General features: G+C 36.8%; 1 protein-coding gene across 1 annotated transcript in view; it reads left to right on the top strand.

Moving 5' to 3' along the window:
* LOC114667367 (protein GPR108-like) overlaps positions 1-21,702 on the top strand; it is a 46,982-nt gene that overhangs the window by 12,661 nt on the left and 12,619 nt on the right. The window contains exons 2-11 of the mRNA XM_028822640.2: positions 2,748-2,870; positions 10,369-10,419; positions 12,205-12,290; positions 12,407-12,480; positions 14,149-14,237; positions 14,344-14,418; positions 14,504-14,608; positions 18,679-18,812; positions 20,177-20,252; positions 20,519-20,592. Of these exons, the coding sequence (XP_028678473.1) occupies positions 2,748-2,870; positions 10,369-10,419; positions 12,205-12,290; positions 12,407-12,480; positions 14,149-14,237; positions 14,344-14,418; positions 14,504-14,608; positions 18,679-18,812; positions 20,177-20,252; positions 20,519-20,592 (887 nt within the window). The remainder of the gene's footprint in view (positions 1-2,747; positions 2,871-10,368; positions 10,420-12,204; positions 12,291-12,406; positions 12,481-14,148; positions 14,238-14,343; positions 14,419-14,503; positions 14,609-18,678; positions 18,813-20,176; positions 20,253-20,518; positions 20,593-21,702) is intronic.

The raw sequence follows: 21,702 nt of genomic DNA, 5'->3' as shown, positions 1-21,702 counted from the left end.
AAGGTATTCAGATGAAGCAATAAATCAAGAAGCAGAAATTATTGGATGAGTGCTTAAACCACAGTATTCATTTAGGAACAAGCCTTGTGTGAGATTTTAAACCTCCGCTACCACTATTGCCGTATATACACACACAGCCTATAGAATTGTTTTGTATGAAAGCTGACTTGTATCAACTTGCACAAATGCAGTGTGGCCTGTTAACGTAGTTTGCTCATTTTTGGGATGTGTCTGAAAACCAGAGTGTACAGTAATCCCTCCTCCATCGCGGGGGTTGCGTTCCAGAGCCACCCGCGAAATAAGAAAATCCGCGAAGTAGAAACCATATGTTTATATGGTTATTTTTATATTGTCATGCTTGGGTCACAGATTTGCGCAGAAACACAGGAGGTTGTAGAGAGACAGGAACGTTATTCAAACACTGCAAACAAACATTTGTCTCTTTTTCAAAAGTTTAAACTGTGCTCCATGACAAGACAGAGATGACAGTTCCGTCTCACAATTAAAAGAATGCAAACATATTTTCCTCTTCAAAGGAGTGCCCGTCAGGAGCAGAGTCTGTCAGAAAGACAGAGGAAAGCAAACAAATCAATAGGGCTGTTTGGCTTTTAAGTATGCGAAGCACCGCGGCACAAAGCTGTTGAAGGCGGCAGCTCACACCCCCTCCGTCAGGAGCAGAGAGAGAGAGAGAGAGAGCCAGAGAAAAACAAAGTCAAAAATCAATACGTGCCCTTTGAGCTTTTAAGTATGCAAAGCACCGTGCAGCATGTCCTTCAGGAAGCAGCTGCACACAGAAGGTAGCAATATCCCTATCGTCTAGGTGTGCGAACAGCCCCCCTGCTCAGACCCCCCTACGTCAGCGCGAGAGAGAGAGAAAGTAAGTTGGGTAGCTTCTCAGCCATCTGCCAATAGTGTCCCTTGTATGAAATCAACTGGGCAAACCGACTGAGGAAGCAGGTACCAGAAATTAAAAGACCCATTGTCCGCAGAAACCCGCGAAGCAGCGAAAAATCCGCGATATATATTTAAATATGCTTACATATAAAATCCGCGATGGAGTGAAGCCGCGAAAGGCGAAGCGCGATATAGCGAGGGATCACTGTATATAGAAAACCACTGTAAATGCAGGGCAATATGCAAACTTTTACATTAGTAATGACCTGGGCTGGGATTTGAACCCATGTTTGAGGAGCAGGAGGTTAGCATTGTTAACCACAATGCCCCTGAACTGCTTAAATGTCAAACATTTTCAATTATTAAAATAATGGTTATTAAAGAAATTAAGTACAGTATTCTAAGTTAAAAGACCCACTTTGTTCTGGTGGCTAGTTTAATCTAATTATTATTATTATTCTTGTATAGAATAGTCTTATCTAGTCTATTTCACTATACTGTACTTTGAAGTTCATATTCGTTTGTTCTACTGTTTGTAACGGTAAACTTGTAGGAATGTCTTCTGTCTACATTGGTGAACTTCATGAACTCTGTATGCATTTGACTTAACTTCTGTTACAATTTATGTTTGGTATGGCACCTGCAAAACAGACAGATTTATGGATAGAAAGATATATAGAACTTTGTTTGTCCCTGGGGGAAATTTGGCTTTTTACAGAAGCTCTGTAAATAAATAAATTACATAAATAGGTAGGTAGATAAATATACACACACACACACACACACACACACACTGGTCTGAACATACACCGAGATGACTATAAAGGAAGAAAATTAAAAAGAAACATTTTCTGACTCGGCTCTTATAGACGCAGTGAGGCATTATGCAGACGTGTTGCTGTTGGTATAAAGGGCCCCCAGTATGGGTTATATTAGGGGTTTATTTGGGTTCTCTTAGTATGCAGATACTCTGCACAATTTCATAGACTGGCATGAATATAATATAAAACTGAATAAAGATTAAATACTACATTGTATTATCATGAGCTGGAATTACATGCTCAGAAAATATATCCTGTTTAAAGAATGAGTTTCAGTGATGAATAACACTGTTGCACACTTTCTTGTGCCCATTATGGTTTTTCTCTAGCTATTCACTGTTCATCATAAATGTAAGCAGTGGGTTTCAAAGGGTGCTTGAGACATGTGGTGCTTTTTGTTAGTATTGTTACAGAAATGATTTTAAACTTTGTCTGTTGGTGTGAGTTAAAGCAGTGGGATGAACTTCTTCCACACCCTGCTGTCACAATTGCCAGATTTGCAGTCTTGCATGCAGGACTTGAAATGGCTCTTGGCAAAACCACATTTCAGCTGTGGACACAAATAATGTTATTTGTGTTTTCTAAAAGCTAATTAAAACAAACTTACATTAGCAACAAAAACATTTACAGTAGCTGCCCTTGCAGAAGACCTAGCACAGAATGTAATTTGAAGAGCCAACCGGATGCTCGCACATCTGTGGCTACTACTGGATGTGAGATGCTGTTTCAAGTAAGGCATTGATTTTTATTTTAAATTTGTGATGCTGTACATCATAATTTTCCATTTGTAATTTTTCAGATTTCATTATACAGTACATTGTGTTCACTTTAAACAAGGTTACTGAGAGCTAGTGTTGTTCCTAACATTCAAGGTTGTTTAAATGATGATGAAATGTCTAGTGTGTTTCTGAGGTGCCCATTATCTAGTGCTGTACGGTCTTTTACATGTTCCTAAGATGTCACAAAAACTTGTAATGCATTTTATTTCCAGCCTGTAATCTTCAGTAACCTTACGTTATATGTTCTTTTCAGAATGAGAGACGGTCTTTGATTCATCTGAATTCATTTGGATTTTATACCAATGGGTCTTTGGAGGTGAAACTTAATAGTCTGTATTTAGCAAATGAAGATAAAATAGATCATAAGAACACTCAGGTAAGTAATTATTGATTTACCTCAAATTAGGCATTAATGTAAAATTGATCCAAACCTTGGTTTATGATACAAAAGGTGTCCACTACACCTGTTAATTGTGATCCTGTGTAAACTGTACATTGACTACTTACTGTATATTTCAATATTCATAAAACTGTGACATGATTATATGATATACATTATTAGTATCATTGGATGGCATCAGCCATGTATACTTACATAGTATATTCATAATAATTGTTAACAAGCTTGCTTGTTTTGTAAATTATTTATTTATTTATTTTTTTTACAAAAAGAGTTTTGGACACATGATGCAAAAGTCATAGTTTTGCATTTTCTCTGATAAAATGTGTTTTTGTATCTCATCATTAAGGAGGTATTGGAGGCAAACTTTTTTAAGGACTGATTCCCCATCTGATGCCAACGTCCTGTAATTGCCTTTTACGAAATGCAAGAGAACCTTATTCTAAACCCGAATCATGGGGCAATGAACCCCATCATTTTCAACCAAGTATTAGAAATGTACATTTTATTTCCAGTTATTTCATTTGTCCAATTACTTTTGAGCCCCTGAAATGAAGGGATTGTGTTAAAAAAATGCTTTAGTTGCCTCACATTTTTATGCAATCGTTTTATTCACCCCACTGAATTAAAGCTGGAAGTCTGCACTTCAACTGCATCGGAGTTGTTTCATTTAAAATTCATTGTGGTAATGTACAGAACCAAAATTAGAAAAAAGTTGTCTCTGTCCAAATATTTATGGACCTAACTGTATCTTGCACTGCCACCTGGTAGAAACTTCCAGATTTATATAAAGTACGCACACAAGTATAAACGGTACAACACTTGCATAGCAGTAGCGTCCACTGGAGCATGCGCCACGTGAAGTGTAAACCTGGCCAAAAGCAGTTTATTGTATGAGGAGAATCTGTTTGAAATGAAAGGAAATGTTATCACATAGTTAATACCTGATATGTTTATCTAGAGCTCCTCCTCATCTGCTGAACTCATTTGTTGTATAAACATTGGCACTTTGTCTACATTTGCCAGATGTCAGTTTTCGGTGAATTTCTTGATTATACAGAAGCTAACCTTAATAGTCTTGAATGGCACATATTTTTGCAAAGTTTAATGCTTATCTAGTGTTTACTTACTTTACATGAAATGAAAAAAAATGTGCATGCTAGTATTTGGTACATTATTGGTTTATCTAGAATCATTGGTCAGATAACTCTGAAACATTTCATGTCATACACTTAAATTATTATGTTTCATTTAGTAAATGTCATTGCCAAGGACACTCTAAACCCTCTGTCGTATCATCCTCTCTGACAGTTGCCATTTCTGTTGCCCCACTAAAGTAAGTCTGTTAGCCAGTTGCAGATTTGTCTCACTTAGATGTGTGACGTTGCTTTCCTGTATAATGACTTTTTTCTCAGCCCAACAGTGTGTGCTGCTGGTTACAGCAGTGTTTTTTCTTCAAAGACAAACAACGCACACTATATATTTAAGTGATTAAAAAGTATACCATTAGCCAGAAATATAATATTGTGTATTATAAAACATTAGGTAGCAGTACAGAATGAAGTTTAAGCTAGTATAGAAGAAGTGTAGTACTACATTTACTCCCAAGATTAGATGAAAATTACCACTTCAAAAACAGTGAAGTTGCTTGACAGTTGATTGAGTCCGTATATCTGCAGCTATCCAGAGTGAGAGGGTCAGGATATCAAAATTCTGCAAAGATGCTTTGTAATTAGGTTAGTCTTGAAGAGGTGCCTGGTCCTCAATAGGCTGTCTGAAGTATTATTCAACAGTTTGAAGGCAAAAACTGAAGTGTCTGTTTTTAGTATGTCTGTTTAGAGGAGTGGCAGCAATAAGAAAGGCTGAAAGCAAGAATGAAGACTGCATGTAAGAATGTATAAAGAGATCAGAGACTAAAGCAAGAATGAAGACTGCATGTAGGAATGTTTAAAGAGACCAGAGACTAAGGGTATTGAAAGCGACACTCTGTAGGGACTTGTAGGTCAAAACTAGAATTCTGAATTAGATACTAGCTGCAAATGGAAGCCACCTGAGAGGTTAAAAAGTTGTAATAGCATGGTTGAAGCAAAACAGTCAATTGCGTACACCTACTGCAGCTGCATTTTTGATGGCTTATAGTGGTCTTCTATCATTTATTAGGAGACATACTGGGGGAGAGAGAAAGAGATCAAGAACCTGAACAATGAATTAAGTGGCCTAGGCAATGAGGCAAAGAAAATGAAATGGCTAGTTCAATAAAAAATGTTCATGCAAAGAAAGAGAATCATCCAAGGTTCTTCAGATAATTTGATGACAAGAGAGTGACATCTTTAAATTGAGAGTGCAGGTTATTGGACTCAGAGGTTAAGCTTAAGATGATGTTTGCTTATCCATGATTATATAGCAGAGAGGAAGTTTGGGGTCTGGGCTGACCCTGTGGGCTGAAAGAATGAAATGAGAGATACTGGGATCATCGCCATAATGGTGGAAAGAGAAGGAATGAAAAGAGGTAAGACTTCCTGAGGCATTCATGTATTGAGAGAAGGGAATAGGGCTCTGTATTGGTCCTTAAACACCCCTATGAAGTGCTTCCAAGGACAGGGCAGAGAGTTTTGCCACTAGAAGGCAAAACAACCTGAACTTGGAACTATCCAATATAAAACCTGTGATTTCAATTGTCTGGGAAGAAAACAAATGAAGAGTGGTTGTACGTGTCAGAATAAGATGAAGGAATGAAAAGGACAAGGGTAGAAGAGAAACAACTTGAATGAAATCAAAAGCAATTCTGACTAGAAGTAAATGGACCTCTGCTGTATGACCTTTGTTAAAGAATCACAGTTTGAGAGAGAGGAGACTTTTCAGTCCATCAGGTTTGGTTGGTAGGCTAACCGCTAAATTTTCCCAATATCTGATCCATTTGTGTATCCCTCCCCACCTTAAACTGTGTGATGTCATATCTTGGTCCAGAATTCCGCAACTTTTTGTGTGAAGAATGTCTTCTAACATAAGTCTAAAGTCACTTCCCCTTAATTTTCATTAGTATATTCGAGTAAGAGACTTTCTGTCAAACTAAAAGAATTCTGCTGCTTATTGTCTGAGAGAAATCAGAGAATTTTTCAAAATTGTGTCCTCTCATGCCACGAGTAGAAATGGCAGATGGGAGACTCTACAGTAATTGCTGATGGCTGCTGAGTTGAGAAGAATTTCATGGGCCTTCTAGAATTTCACAGATAAGGTACAACCTGTATGCTGTGTGGAGCTGAAGAGAGAAGGAGCAGACCGAATGAAATATGAGACAATAGGGTCCATTGTGCAGGTGGCCAGTCTGTGATTACACAATCGGCTACATGTCAGAAGGAGGAAAGACAAGAGCTTATATGTGGTGTATAAAAAGATATCTGTGGAGTCTTTAAATGTTTTGTATATCAGCAAATTTTAGAAGTGGAGATTAGGAGAACACATTTAGGAAAAATTGATACAGGAAGATTTCAGAAATACAAGAAATTATAGAAGAAGGGGGGCTTTTTTCTGTAAATTTGATATGAAAAAAAGAAGTCTTCACTAACGAGAGAACTAAAGTGCTTGAAGATAGATCGGAGCAGTAATTCTGAGAGAGTGAGGTGTGTTTTTATTTTTTTTTCCCAGGTTACTTTGTATAAATGCACACAGTTCTATGAGCAAAGTGGAGAGAAGAGGTGTTAGACAGGACTAAAGAAGGGAAATGCATCATGGGCAAGAAAATGAGTATAATCAGCATTATTAGAAAAGAAAAGGCTGTAGGTTTTTCCCCCAGTATGTGATACAAGTCAAAGAGCAGACTTGTTGCTGTCCTTTTAATGGTAAAACAAACAAAAGGAGAGGTCCTTCACATTAAAGTTTAAGACAGGAGGCCAATTGAGAGCAGTAGTTCCTGCTATATATCCTATATATCTAAAAGCTTGGTGTCCTGATGGAATCCTCAGGATACATGTCCAGGATGCTAGTGGATTGACAGCCTAGCAGATGTGGAGCCAGTGTCTAATCTGCTCGGTGAGAATGATGTCAATGGAAATGATGGGTGTGGAGCCTACAAAATAAACTGGCTACAGCGCAGATACTCTAGCTGAGGTTTCTAGGAGCATATTGCGTATAAAGAAAATGTTAATAGAAGAGCAGAATGTCTATAGTTCACTGCCCGCCTGTTATGGAGTAGCATAAGGTCAATTACTAGGGACAGTGTGGCCGCATGAAAAAAACAGAATGCCTAAAAGCTGCCTTGAAGTCACCTGCAAGGCTTTGTAAACACCTGAGGCGTGTAAGAAGTGATTCATTATCATGTCACTGTAGTCAAAGTGGACTTTTTCTGACTTGGGAAGTGATCCACACACTGGTCTTAAAGTCACCTCAGGTTACAGTTGGGAAAAATTGGGGTAGAGATTCCCTCACAAATAGTGAAAGAGATGTGGGTAATCTCACTCATACAGCTGCAGTGTTCAGACTGCTGTGTAATCATTTAAATCTCCTCACACATTCTTTCATGTTATCCATCCTGCCGTAATACTTCTTTATTGCTGTTTCTCAATTGTGACTTGAACACTAGACCTTTATAGTGGTGTGCTTGTGTTAGAGCTGCATTTTTTTCTCCCTATGACTCTAATTCTGTCATTCTCTCCTTTATGGCAGACCATAACTTTTCTTTCTGGCATTTACTCCTAACCTTTTGTGTAACAGGGCTTCTAGCCAATTCCGGATTCTTACTTGTGGGTCATTTTCCAAATCTGCAACCATGGTTGAAACATTGGCGGAGAATGGTTCTTGCAACTCCTCATTTATGATGTCCTCATTTTGTATATCCACACCAATATAAAAAGGGTTTGGCTGAGCACTGACTCACATTTATTTCAAAACCCAGTTTCTCTTCATTCCCTTTGTGATGTTATGAACAAATGCAGTACTTTTGTTTTTGTATACTTATTTGATGATTATGTAAAAATTCTGCAAGACTTCAGCAATGCGTTTTTCATTTTTTGGAGCACATGTAAGCTCAGTATAGGGCTGCAAATGGCAAGAGCCTATCCTGGCAGTATTGAGTGGAAAGTGGAGGTACACACCCACAGTGTTAGGTTCAGTCAGTCAGTCATTGTCCAACCCGCTATATCCTAACAGGGTCATGAGGGTCTGCTGGAGCCAATCCCAGCCAACACAGGGCGCAAGGCAGGAACAAATCCTGGGCAGGGCACCAGCCCATCGCAGGACACACACACACACACACACTAGGGACAATTTAGGATCGCCAATGCACCTAACCTGCATGTCTTTGGACTGTGGGAGGAAACCGGAGCACCCAGAGGAAGCCCACGCAGACACGGGGAGAACATGCAAACTCCACGCAGGCAGGACCCGGGAAGCGAGGCGTGTTAGTTTCAATGAAACCAAAAAAAAAAAATAAAAATTTTACTATTTAATGTTTCACAAATGTGGTATACCGGGGCCGCACAGCTCCCCAAACCCGAAAACAGACAGGCACAGTGACACACAGTTTATTTCTTTGTGGGGCAGCTCTAGAGCACAGTACACTTATTCACAGCCGTAATGCTCAGTCCCTTCTTCCTTCTCTCTTTCTGGTTCCTTGAACAGAGTGAGGTGGCCTCTTTTATAGTGCACCTGGAAGTGCTCCAGGAGCTCTCTGATCATCTTCTGGCAGCATGCCAGAGCTCCGGAACTGTCCAGGCTCCCCCTGGCAATGGCTACGGGCCCCAGCAGGATTGAGCTTCTAAGCTCCAAACTCGTGGCCCCAGTGTAAGGCAGGGGGTTTGTCCTCTTGTACTCCAAGGGAGGTATTGCCCTGAATTTTTCCTTTTCCCCTTGTCCTTCATCACAGAGGCGTCCCGGCCAGGCAAGAGCCTGGCCGTCCTTCATACAACATAACATACATATGCATAAGTCTTTTGAGGATATGGGAGGAAAGTACACAGACATAAGGAGAACATGGCAGCTCTGCATAGACAACGAATCAGCACTGGATTAGAACTCAAGACATTGGTTTTGTAAGACAGCAGTGCTTACCACTGTTCTTTTAAATTCCCATAATGTTGTATGTGTAAATAATTTACATAGCAGGCATTTTCGTTATCTCTTAGTACATCTGAAGTATTGTACTCGGTTAGTAATTAAAGAGGGAAAAAAAGCAAACAAAAGGTGAAAACTCTCACTCATTTTGAGCCAGTTTAGTAACTGGAGAATATAAGACAGAACCGTAGAGAGAATGTGCAAACCACACTGTGATCTGATTACATCATGCCTGAAGAAGGGGGCCTGAGTTGTCTCGAAAGCTTGCATATTGTAATATTTTTAGTTAGCCAATAAAAGGTGTCATTTTGCTTGATGTCTCACTACATTCATAATTGCTAACACAGTACAACATACTAGCACTACAAAGTAAGAAGTATAAGTTCTACAGAAACAAGGAATGCGATTTAAGTTCCTGTTTTATACTAATTTATTTTTTATTGCATTCATTTATTATTTGTGTTGCTAACATAGTAGTTTACAGTGGTTCGCAGTGTATGGTAAATGCAGAATATTATGTTTGGTTGGTAACTGAAGCAACCATGCTGTGTGTATTTTTTTTACTCAAAGTTGTGTTCTTTTTCTACGTTTCCTATAAAATATACCACAAGGCATTTTCTCCTGACTGAAGTACAGTATGTAGGGTATTGTGTTTTCACTGTATGATTTATGCAAATGCTTGGGAGATGTTAGTGCTTCTAAGATATTAAATAGAAAAAGGAATATTGTACATGCTAGAAAATTGATTAAACTGTTATCATATTCTGGAGAAATGTAAATAAAGCCACCATCCAAATAACAGCATTTAGTGGAAGTGAAAACATTTAATGTTAGTCTTTTTTGTTTGAACTTAGTGAAAAAGTCTAAATCTCATTTCCTGTACAAATAAAACCGTCAAATAAAAAATTAAAAAGTCTTTATCGTTTGTGGAGGAACGGTTTACACAAGCATCTTTATTAAAAGCATTTGTACATGTGCTGGCTCTTTATGCTGTTACTCTTTACTGGTTTGTCAATGGAAAAAAAAAATGCCACTGCCATTGTTTGAAGTCAAAGAGCATTGCTGTGCACTGATGCAGCAGAAAAGGCTGCTGTGAATTCCCAAGCGAGTTCAACTTTGCAACTCTCAACTATTGTTTTTGTCACATACGGTAATTAAACTGGAAATAGTATTTAATTAATTGACTGTTTTGTAAACTGTAAAATATCTGACATGCAGTGAATCTAAATTATATTCTGTAGTAGGTTGAATGAGTAATATTTTAGAAAGATACACATTGTCCAGAACTTCACTGTATGCTTTTTGCTTATTTTAAATGAGACTGGTTTCTGTACATTTTCTTTATCAGATTTTTTAATTGCAAGAATTGCCAGTTGTAGAAGTTAAATTTGTTTAAATGTGAATAATTCTTTTTTGTTTTTCTCAGATTGGGTTCAGCTTATCAAAATCAAGGGTTGATGGTCTCTTGTCATACACAGTAAGTAAACTAAAAGTTTTGCTGAACACAATTTCTGCCCATACCTAAATACATTCTGTAAATGAAGTGGTAAGGTTTTGTGTTATAATGATTTATACACTTCATTAATTATACAGATATTCTGTAATGTATGCCAAATGCTTTTGACTCCATTATGAAAGGTCCACATTTTCTCCACAATGCCAACAACTGCAAGTGGCTGCCTAGGCAGCTTAAACATCAATCATTTACAAGTAAGGGGTATTCAAGAAAACATATATGAAAAGGACAAATACACTAAATATTTTGGCTTCATTGCAAAGGATATTCATCAAATGTGAGACTTGTATGGTGCTTGCATCTTTCTTGTGGCTGCAAACTAGGAGCTACATGAAGTATTTAATTGTTTAGAACTTTACTGTAGCCCCTTATAATTAATAGTTCTAAAGAGGTCACTTAAAGAAAGTGCATTACTGACCCAATTCCATCTTAAGCAAACAACAGTGAAGCAATTTAGAGAGTCCCATTGGCAACCCAAATCACAAAAAGGCATGGTGATCCATGATGGTTTACAGTAATGCACTTGTACACCTTGCAAAAGAAGATAAGTTTAACCATTATGGTTTTCTTCAGTCAGCTGCATGAGCAGGAGTCCTAAATTCAAAGGAATCCGTTCCAGTGGCAGCCATATATATGCCTAAGCCATAACTCTACTACCCCCACCATGTTTCATAGATGAGGTGATATTCTTAGGATAATTGGTTTTTCTCATTCTGGCTCTGGTGAATCTTCATCTCATCTGCCTATAAGGCTTTTTTTTATGCATTTCTTAGCAAACTAAGCTGACATTTCTGTTCTGTTACCAGTGATTTGTATCTTGTGGTGAATCCTGCAAATTTATGCTCATGAGGTATTTTCTTTATGGTCATCTTGGATACAGTGTTTTTTGATATGGTTGGCAGTTAAAAGGGATTTTTTTTTATAGAAATGAAAATATCACTTGGTCTACTACCAGAACATTCCTTTCCAATAATGTATCAAACAGTTGGTTTTGGCAAGTAAAGTTTTTACTATGTCTTGGATTTCTTTTTTTCTTATATTTAGCCTCCTGATGACCTTATTTACTGGAATTGTCACCTGCTTGGTCCTCTTGTTAAGTGACAAAAGCAACAGATTCCAAATTAAAATACCACACTTGGCAATAAACTTTTATCGGATTAATTGTGCACGACTTAACAATGAAATAATATACACCTGGCCAAGCAACAGCTAATCAGCCACATTGTCCTACTACTTTTGGCTCCTTAAAATAGGAAGGACAATATAAAAAGTGCTGCAATTCCTATATAATTCACCCAATATTTTAATGTTAATACATTGGATTTGATTATGAAAGTCTACACAAAAAAACTAATTTCACAAAAAGCTAATTTCATTTGATTACCGGTATGCTAGGATAGTGAGCCACACTAATAATAATAATTGTGTCACTGCCCAAATACTTACTGTAGGTCAATAATTTAATATTCATCTATTTTTTTTTTTTGGTTTAGTATTCATTCACTAATTGCCTTTTTAAAAGGTAGCATTACTCTCTAAAGTATTATTTCAGCCTTTAGTTTGATTTTTTTTTTTATTGCAAGTAACAGTTAACATTATTTACTAAAATAATTTAAAATTAAACATGATTTTTTAATGATCCTTCAGCTCTACATTGAACAAATCATTTTAATTACTTTAGAATAAAATGTGTTTTTATTATTGTAATGCATATATACATATTTTATTTTCCCTCCTGATACGAAGTCTGAAGAATCAGAGCCCTGCCTGCTGTCTAAAATAGAAAACACAGAGCCTCTCACCTTGTTTATTTTACAACTGAAAGGCAAAACGTAAGTCCAGAAATGAAGATAATGATCAAATAGCAATATTTTCTTTTTGATATTTTTGTTGCTGGATTGTCAGAATATTAACTAAGCATCTGTAACTTTATTTTTACTATGTATAGTGTTCAAGTCAAGCGCTTTGGAAACCAAATGTACACCATTACTGACAAAACGTTACGCGACAAAGATCAGAAAGGTAATCCTTATCATTTATATTTCTGATTTCTAAAGTTAGTATACTAACCATTGTGTTTTGTGGGGTAAAAGAAAGCAAACTTTCAAGTGTTTAGGCAGTATTGTAGCTATAATACAATGTAGTATATACTTGTCTTTTGGTCATGAAAATAACATGCTAGACATAAGATTTCTGTCATGTTTATCTCACATTGTCAGCAATTTCTAATGCTAGATGATTTGGATATAATACTTCTGCATTACTACACTGTTCAATATTTGGAGGCATACATTTTACTGCTGAAATTGAATTTTAAAAATTACTTATTAAACTATTTTTATTTAACCACCACACACTACTTTTTCACTTAGTTATATTGCTGCATCTTTAAAAACTACTTGTGTGAAGCCTTTATTTTTTCCTTAGTAATTACATTAGCATGCCTATGTTTCATAGCCTCCTCCCTGCATGGAGTTTGCATGTTCTCCCTGTGTCTGCGTGGGTTTCCTCCAGGTGCTCTGGTTTCCTCCCACAGTCCAAAGATATACAGGTTAGGTGCATTGGTGGTCCGAAATTGTCCCTAGTGTGTGCTTGGTGTGTGAGCCCTGCAGTGGGCTGGCGCCCTGCCCGGGGTTTGTTTCCTGCCTTGCGCCCTGTGTTGGCTGGGATTGGCTCCAGCAGAACACTGTGACCCTGTAGTTAGGATATAGCGGGTTGGATAATGGATGGATGGATGGATGTTTCATAGCCCTCATGCAAACTTAATCTCTTCTTAGTACTGCTTCTTTAATATTTCAAGGTGTTAAAGTCCTGAGTTTTTTTTTCTGTCACGTGTGAAAATATTGTCTCCTTTTTCTGAAATCTGAATTGAGAATAATTTGGAGAAGCTGCATGTCACATTAACATCCTGGTGTTCTGTGCATTTTTCAAAAGCTCATTACTAAGAAAACATTGTATGTTTCACTGAGTGAAGTGTCAGATATATTTAGTAACTGTGCAATGCTTTCATCAAGTATTTTATTTTTCTCATTTTGCTTAATTTCTAAAGGTGCTTATTATTGTGTCCAGCACTCTATAGTGAGAGCTGCTCTGTTGTCTTTACTGACATTACTGTTATTGCTCTTCATTTACCCCCAATTGGCAGTTACATAAACGTGTATTGTGAATTTTTAAACTTGAACTTATATGTTTCAAAGCATGTGTAATTCTGAATATAGCTATTACCTGTTTTGGGATTTTTCATCATCTCCCATTTACAAATAACCTCTAAGAACAGACTAGTTGTGCTAATACTAGCATAGTTAACTCCGTAGAATGCTATGATGATTCAGTTTGTCCCTTCTTTTCAGTTGGGGAGGCACACAAAAGTATAGCCGTAAACCCCACACAGTACAGGCAGGTTGGAGTTTGATACATTTTATATACTCTGAGGTGAAAAACTGATATGTAAATTTAACTTTAAACTGAAATTTTCAGATTTAAAAACTAAATATTTAGTGTATGTGTTCAGCATGGGTGTTGCTCTATGATAAGAATTAGGATGTTGCTGTATTTTATGTAATAAACAGTAGATGTGCTGTTTTTTTTTAATGTAAAGCATTGGTTAACATGATTTTAAGAAATTTAGATGAGCATCTTTCTGATAATAAACCGTGATGAACAATATTAATTATAAATATGCAATTGTAGGCAGCAAAACAAAAAGGTCTAATCTTGCCCAGAGTAAGTCTGTCTCAGAAAATAAAGCTGCGGGACAAGTCAAGAGCACCAAAGAAGAGGTATGAGAAATGGATGTGGGCAAGTTGCAGTAAGAAAACAGATTATTTAGCATATAAGTTTGCTTGTGTTTGTCTTTTTTAATATTTCCCTTAATCATTGTTAAAGGTTACATCCAGTGGAAAGTCTCCAGAACCAGAAAGTTTAATCTTGGAAAATATAAATGGATCCTACAGCTTTTTTGTAAGTTTAATAATTTTAAGAGATTATAAAATAGAGCTGCCTAACTTTGTTTAAACTAATATTATTACTTTGCCATCATTTACAGTTCGTCCTGAACATCAACTCAAAAGCAGATGAGGGGCTTTACAATCTAAATTTTCACTTCTGTTCCAGTTTAAAATCTTCAGTTGAAAGTAGCTTCAGCATTGATGTAAGTATATAATAAATCTTTTATCAGTAGGCCTCTTTTGGAAATATATTTTTTAGGTGGGAAGATATCTGTGTGTATCACTTGTATTGCTGATGATAAGCAAGAACATCCTAGAATCATTTTGTAAAACCAGTCACTCTGTAGTGTAATGAGTCATCCTAGTATGCACTGTCTGAATGCATTTTTTGGATTTGATTTGATATACTTTGTTAATCCCCAAGGGGAATTTGTCTTTTAGCATGACCTTCGAGGGTGGTGTGAATTTCTCTATCCAAAAGATATTTAAAGTTAATTAGTAACTATGATATGTATCAATATAAACAAATGAGTGTATGTATATATATTAGTTTTTCCTTAGATGAACTACTGCTCTCTTCAAAATTAGTTCCTGATTTGCTCCTTGTGCTACTAATATAGGCTCAACATATCTGTCCATTGTTTATTGTAAGTAGGTACTGGAATAAATTAATGACTATAATTGTTTATGTAATAAGGGTTTTATTGAAAGTGAAAGAAGTGTATTGTAATGTCTCACTTTGAGTTGTTTTGGGTCTTCTGTTATTAGGCTCCATGGGATTCCTCCCACACTCTTCTATATTTTAAGCTTGGAGTTGGTTATGTACCAGCTTTTAATATTGCTTTTAATCTTGTGTAGTCTTTAACAAGTTAATAGGAGACGTTAATGGCTGAGTTGTTAAAGACCACATACTGGGACTTGGGGGTTTTAGGACCATATGGAGAAAACGTGGGAAAGAATGGGAATTAGGCAGTGGTTAACTGATGTCCTGTTTAGGGATCATGCAGATCACAGCAATTTGGTAATTTCTATTGCAAAGTATGTATTTTAAGGGGATGTTAATTTTAGCTTTTTTTGTGGTCACTGAATAATAGTGATCAGGTAACGCTTGTGATCGTCAGTTTAATTGTAAAAATACCACTATAATGTGCAGTATAAGTACACCATAAGGCTTCTCTGAGACTGGTTATGCATGTCCTAGTATAAAAAAAATAAATTAAAAAAAATACTGGAATAGGCCTGTTCTCAGTCAGTCAGTCATTTTCCAACCCGCCATATCCTAACACAGGGTAATGGTGGGCTCTGCTGGAGCCAATCCCAGCCAACAGAGGGCGCAAGGCAGGAACAAATCCCGGGGAGGGTGCCAGCCCACCACAGGACACACACACACCAAGTACACACTAGGGACAATGAAGGATCGCCAATGCACCTAACCTGCATGTCTTTGGACTGTGGAAGGAAACCCACGCAGACACAGGGAGAACATGCAAACTCCACGCAGGGAGGACCCAGTAAGCGAACACAGGTCTCCTTACTGTGAGGCAGCAGCGCTACCACTGCGTCACTGTTAGGCCTGTTCTAATAAAATGAAATCTGTGAACATTATTAACCAAGCATTTTTAATTTGTGGGGACTGGAAGAGATGTGGGGAGCATCATTGATTTCTTTTAAAAGAACTCAGGAACCTTTTGCAAGATATCAGTGTTATTAGAATGGAAGAGCTCTCCACCAACCATTGCCTGCTGGATAGTGAAACATATTTTTCAGGTGGGAAATGTAGAAAAGTGTAGCCATGTGAAAGGGTCAGGTGAGAGGATGTTAAAACCCTAGGGAAGGCAACTGAGTACCAGAAAAAAAAACTGAAAGTAAAAATGGAGGGAGTTGGGCAGGATTGGAGAGGTGGGAAAAGAACTGTGAATGAGTATGGGCCTGCCTGAAGCTGATCACTGTCTGGGTGAGTGGGGAAATAGGTGGGAAAAAGAAGATCAACACAGCCAAGGAATGTACAAAAATGAGCTGAGGATTAGGTGGTGAGGTGAAACAAGCTGTGACCAGAAGTAGAAGGCATAGAAGAAGTTCCTTATTACTGGAGACTTATATATGGTTATTTGTTAAACCTGACGAACACATTTAGGAAGAAGGGTTAGTAGCATAAAGTACTCTGATAATCTGCTTTCAACATGCAGAAAGTTGAGAAGATTAGAAAGGAGAAGTGTGCTGGTAGATGAACTGCAGCAGATAATTCATAGGGTTTGGGAAGAGGGTTCATTAATGAATGAAAATATTGTCCCATTTAAGAAGGGTGACTCATGCTGTGAGGACTACAGAGCCGTGTGCCTGTCCTCTGTAGCAGTCAGCATATACTAAAGGAACTTGCAGGAAACACATTGTAGGAATGTGGAATTGGAACTGGAAGAAGAGCAAGCAGGGTTCTGACCAGGAAGGCAAATCCCAGGACGTTCTCTTTAATGCAGCATCAAATGTGCATCATATTAGGTTGATTGCTAATTACACAGTATATGTCATCTATAAGCAAGCTCTGCCAGCACTTTGATATGGGACTTTTCAAGTTACATAATGTAACTTACAAGTTTATATATTCAAATATGCCATCATTACGATTGACACTGCCCTCCCTATCTACATGAAATAATTTTATAGACTTTGTGACCAATTCACACCCAAATCAGGATCAGCTTCTCTAGCTTCTTTGGAACTCTTATTAAAGTCATTATATCTGATGGTTGCTCTGCATAGTCATGTAACAGTTCAGGAATATAAGGCTATTTTACGTTATCACACATGTCAAGTCCTCTTTTAAATTGACATTCCCTCTTGATGTTCCTTGATTAAGGATCATAATACCCTCATTTACTCTGCTAAACAAATTTGAAAGTGGCAGTAGCTTAAGTGACAACTTAGATGAACTTAGCTACCTTCCTTGGCTTTCCCAATCACCAAATATGAACTTCATTTAACCTCTATTGGAGGTTTTGGAGAAAAGAGTGTAAAGTAGATTTCTACCATCTTCATCCTTTCAAAAAACCCTGGGGATTTTGTTCTTAAAGATTGATGTAGTATCCCACTATGGCCTTGCATGACCATATTCCAAGATGTCCTGATCTTATTCTAAAAGCAAACGGTGGCTTTGTTTATTATAAGATATCAGTAACGGCGCACTGCACAATAATGTGCAGTGAATACACTTGACTTGAGCATTCATAGTTTTCACCCTCTTTCTCTGCATATTTAGCATTCGTTTGCTCAGAGGTTGATGCGCTTGCTGCTTCCTGACCAACTCTTCTTTTCTCCACCCTAGCGGCCCGCTTCTTCTCTTCTTTCATCGGCGTCTTTTTGCGTTAAAACTGATTAAGTCAGTGTTTGTGTTGCAATTACTTAGTACGTTTTCTTTAATTTTTTCACTTAAGCGTGTCACTTAAGTTTTCAATCTGCCTCAAGAACGATTTATGATATGAAGAGGTAGGGGAAGTGACGGCGAAGGTGGTAGGGAATGAGAATGGCACCTGTATGCATGCGCCACACGGCTGCCCTGCTGGTCGCTGCCGAGAGTTGATTCTACAATAAAATAAAAATAACAAGAAGAATAACCTTGGAGGTCAATCATCACCCCGAAATCGGATAGTAGATGTCACATAGTTTATGTGTACCAAATTTCAGGTGAATAGGTCAAACGGTTTGCGAGCTACAGGTGGTTTAAAATCCTGGACAAACGGACAGCTACGGTAGTGCATTATATATAAAGATTTATATTTATATATCCTTAGGTGTTGTTTATTTGGGCTTGTGGTATTAAAACATAACCGTCTGTGTTGTTACAGTTGTTTTATTGTTGACTTTTTTGTGTGTGAAGCATGTGGGTCGTTAATTCTTAACAATATGTTGATATAATGCAATAATGCGAGTCAGTGTAAAACACTGCATGCAATACAGTGTGAAGTATTATCCAGTCGTGACATTAAGTGTTGGTGTTCTACATCTGATGTTACAAGTATTATTGTTGCTCAACTCTTGTGTATAGGACAGTTGGTCAGCAAGCTTTAAATATGAGAAAAACAGACACCAAGGAGTGAGTTGTGTAATGGTACAACTAAACTTCACTACATCTCTGACATCTAAATTATGAAACAAATGAACATTGAACATTCTGAACAAATGAACATTGTTAGTTGAAGTTTGTGTTGTGGATGTAACACGAAAAGGCCAATGTGATGCTTACTCTCCAATTTACTTTGTTCTCCTTTTTGCTCTGTAGGTTGAAATTACTGAAAAGAATCCAGGAGGTTACCTCTCAGCTGCAGAAATGCCCCTACCATTACTTTATATTGTAATGTCGGGTTTCTTCTTTACTGCGGCTATGTTCTGGGTATATATTCTGCTTAAGCACAGGCAAGTTTCTTTCTTTCAGTACAATCACTGTTTTATGCTGTAAATCATTAGTTTATTAATGTATAGTTTTATATTTGAAGTTTTTTGTGCACATTTAATCTGCAGTACCTTTAACATAACATTTAAAAGTTGAAAATCTAAACTTATAATAAAATTACTTGCCAGTAGTTGTCATTACACTTACCTCGTAGTTATTAGGGTATAATATCAGTGACAAGCATGCATTCTAGTTAGTAGTTGATGCAATTGTTAAGAAAGAAAATCATGATTGATTCTGGACTATGAAGGCACCCTTGGAAAAATGGTAACTATTACAGATTGTCATAATTCATTGAATTTGTATCAAAATTTTAAATTGTTTTATCATTACAAGAAGTAATAATTTTGCTATCTATAAAACTAATCAATATGAGAATGAAAACGATTTTAAAATGTGGATTTGTCCTAAAATATGAAAGATGTTGTATAACACTGAAATCGCGCCTAAATAATTGTGGAACCGCATGAACCAGGAGTCTTCGATCACAGTCCTGGAGGGCCACAGTGGCTGCAAGTTTTCCTTGACAGTCATTGCTGATAATGCAACTTGTATTTAACTATTTGGCTTGTTACTGCTTTCATTCATCCAAGAGAAAGTTTAATCGCACTGTAGAGTTTCCTTCTCTGAGAACAGTCCTTTAAGTTCCCATGTCATTTATTTTGATACATTTTTTTGTATAACCGGTACTTCATGGGGTATATGCACAGTTTAAAAGGAAGCGCATTAGTTGGAGAGCTGCTGGTGTATTGGATAGCTGCATTCCATTATTAACTAATGTCTGGTTAAGAAAACATGCAACAATTAAAACTTAAATGCAGCTGATGAAAACTAAAATAGGCAATTAATGGTTTTGAATTGTAACAGGCAAGACAGCTAAAATTAACCCCACAAAACATATTGCTTTAGTAGTAAATAAATGGGTTCTAATTAAGAAATTGTTTGAAGTGAAAACCTGCAGCAACTGCAGACCTCCAGGACTGTAATTGAGGATATCTGATCTACAATGCAACTAAAAATTTGTCTTTGATGAATGAAAGAACTAATAAAGCGTATAGTTAAATAGCAAGTTTTGTTATCAGCAAGGACTGAGTTTTAATTAGAAAACTGGCTGGAAAGAAAATCTGTAGCCACTGTGGCCCTCTAGGACTGTGATTGAGGACCCATGACATGAACAGTAAGAAATGTCCAAGAAAGGAATTTTTTGTAGAATTAAAGCATTTAAAGGCTTTGCCAAGGGCAAATTCATTCTGTCTTGCATTGCTGACATTTTTTAAAATGTACTTAATGTTTTAAACCTAACACTTGGTGTTTCATGTTTTGACAGATACAATGTATTTAAAATTCATTGGCTTATGGCTGCTTTGGCATTTACTAAATCAATTTCTCTGATATTCCACAGTGTAAGTAATTACTTTTGACTTTTTTGAGGAAGTATCACTAGATAATGATGATAATAATAATAATAATAATAATAATTAATTACATTTATATAGCGATGCAAGTAGACATCATGTAATGTTACCTTAAATGTTGTACTCTTGACCCTAGTTTAAGTTGGCTAATTCCATAAATATACAGGAAATGTAAATCTCTTTTAGCTGAATTGTTTAAATGCAGAATTAAATGGAATGAGTTTAAGATTGTTTTATTTTTGTTTCATTTTCAGATAAACTATTACTTTATCAACACTAAGGGGCACCCTATTGAAGGCTGGGCTGTAATGTACTACATTACTCATCTGTGAGCATTTTTTTTTTATAAATGAACAAAAAATAGTGTTTATTTTCATCACTGGAAATGGCATTTGCTCTGAAATAGGAGTAATACATGCATAATAAAGGCAAAAATTCAAGAAAACACCTAAAATCTTTCCTGGGAATTGAGGTTAAAAAGTTCATTTTGTTTTAATGTTCTTTATACCTTTTTTATAAACAGAATATATAATAGAATCACTTTCAACACACTGTATTGAATGTTGTATGTATTTAAGAAAAAAAAATGTATTGCATTTTCTCTGATATGGTATTTTTGAAATAACAGAATGTTTAGTTTTAGTCCTTGTCAAAAACAATATAAAACTTTAGCTAGAGATCCCTTGTCCACTGCCATATACATTTTGGAGATGGAATGGGAAGGATAAGATGGTGGGAGCTAAAATAGTACAGGGGATTGTGGAATCACATTTGTAAAGTTTTGATGTACGACGTGTGATCAAAAATTACGGTGAATGTTGATTCAGAGCACCATCCAAGAGCAAAGCAAAACAATTCAATGCAGGTTTTGACATGTCCATCCTAGAGCCAAGTTTGTGACAATTTTCAACTGATTTGTCAGTCGTTTGTAAGTCACTGTTGAGTTCAAGTGTGTTTTTCAAGTTTGTCGTTAATAATTGATATCGAGCAACACATTAACATGACATTTTGTTTCAAATTGCAAAAAGCTCAGGAAACCCATCAGATGTTAAAATCAGTTTATGGTAACACTGCACCGACAATTAAGACTGTTTACAAGAGGTTTGATCGATTTTGTAATGGTTCTGACTCAGTTGAATACAAGAAAAGATCAGGACATCCGTCAACATCAATAACCGAGGAAAATGTTGAAATGGTGACAATGCTCCTTGTCACACATCCCTTCTAGTATGACAATTTCTGTCGAATAAAAACATTACGCTGTGTCCGCATCCACCTTATTCGCCGGATCTAGCATCGTGTGACTTCTGGCTGTTCCCTAAATTGAAAATGACCATGAAAGGCAAACAATTCAATCCATTGAGGACATCCATGCAGCTACGACAGCCCAACTAAAGACACTCTCGAAAGAAAACTTCCAGAACGGCTTCACAAATTG

This window comes from Erpetoichthys calabaricus, chromosome 17 (assembly GCF_900747795.2).
Source record: "Erpetoichthys calabaricus chromosome 17, fErpCal1.3, whole genome shotgun sequence".
Taxonomy (NCBI): domain Eukaryota; kingdom Metazoa; phylum Chordata; class Cladistia; order Polypteriformes; family Polypteridae; genus Erpetoichthys; species Erpetoichthys calabaricus.
Note: the sequence above shows the minus strand (reverse complement) of the source record. Positions and strands in the feature narration are given on the sequence as shown.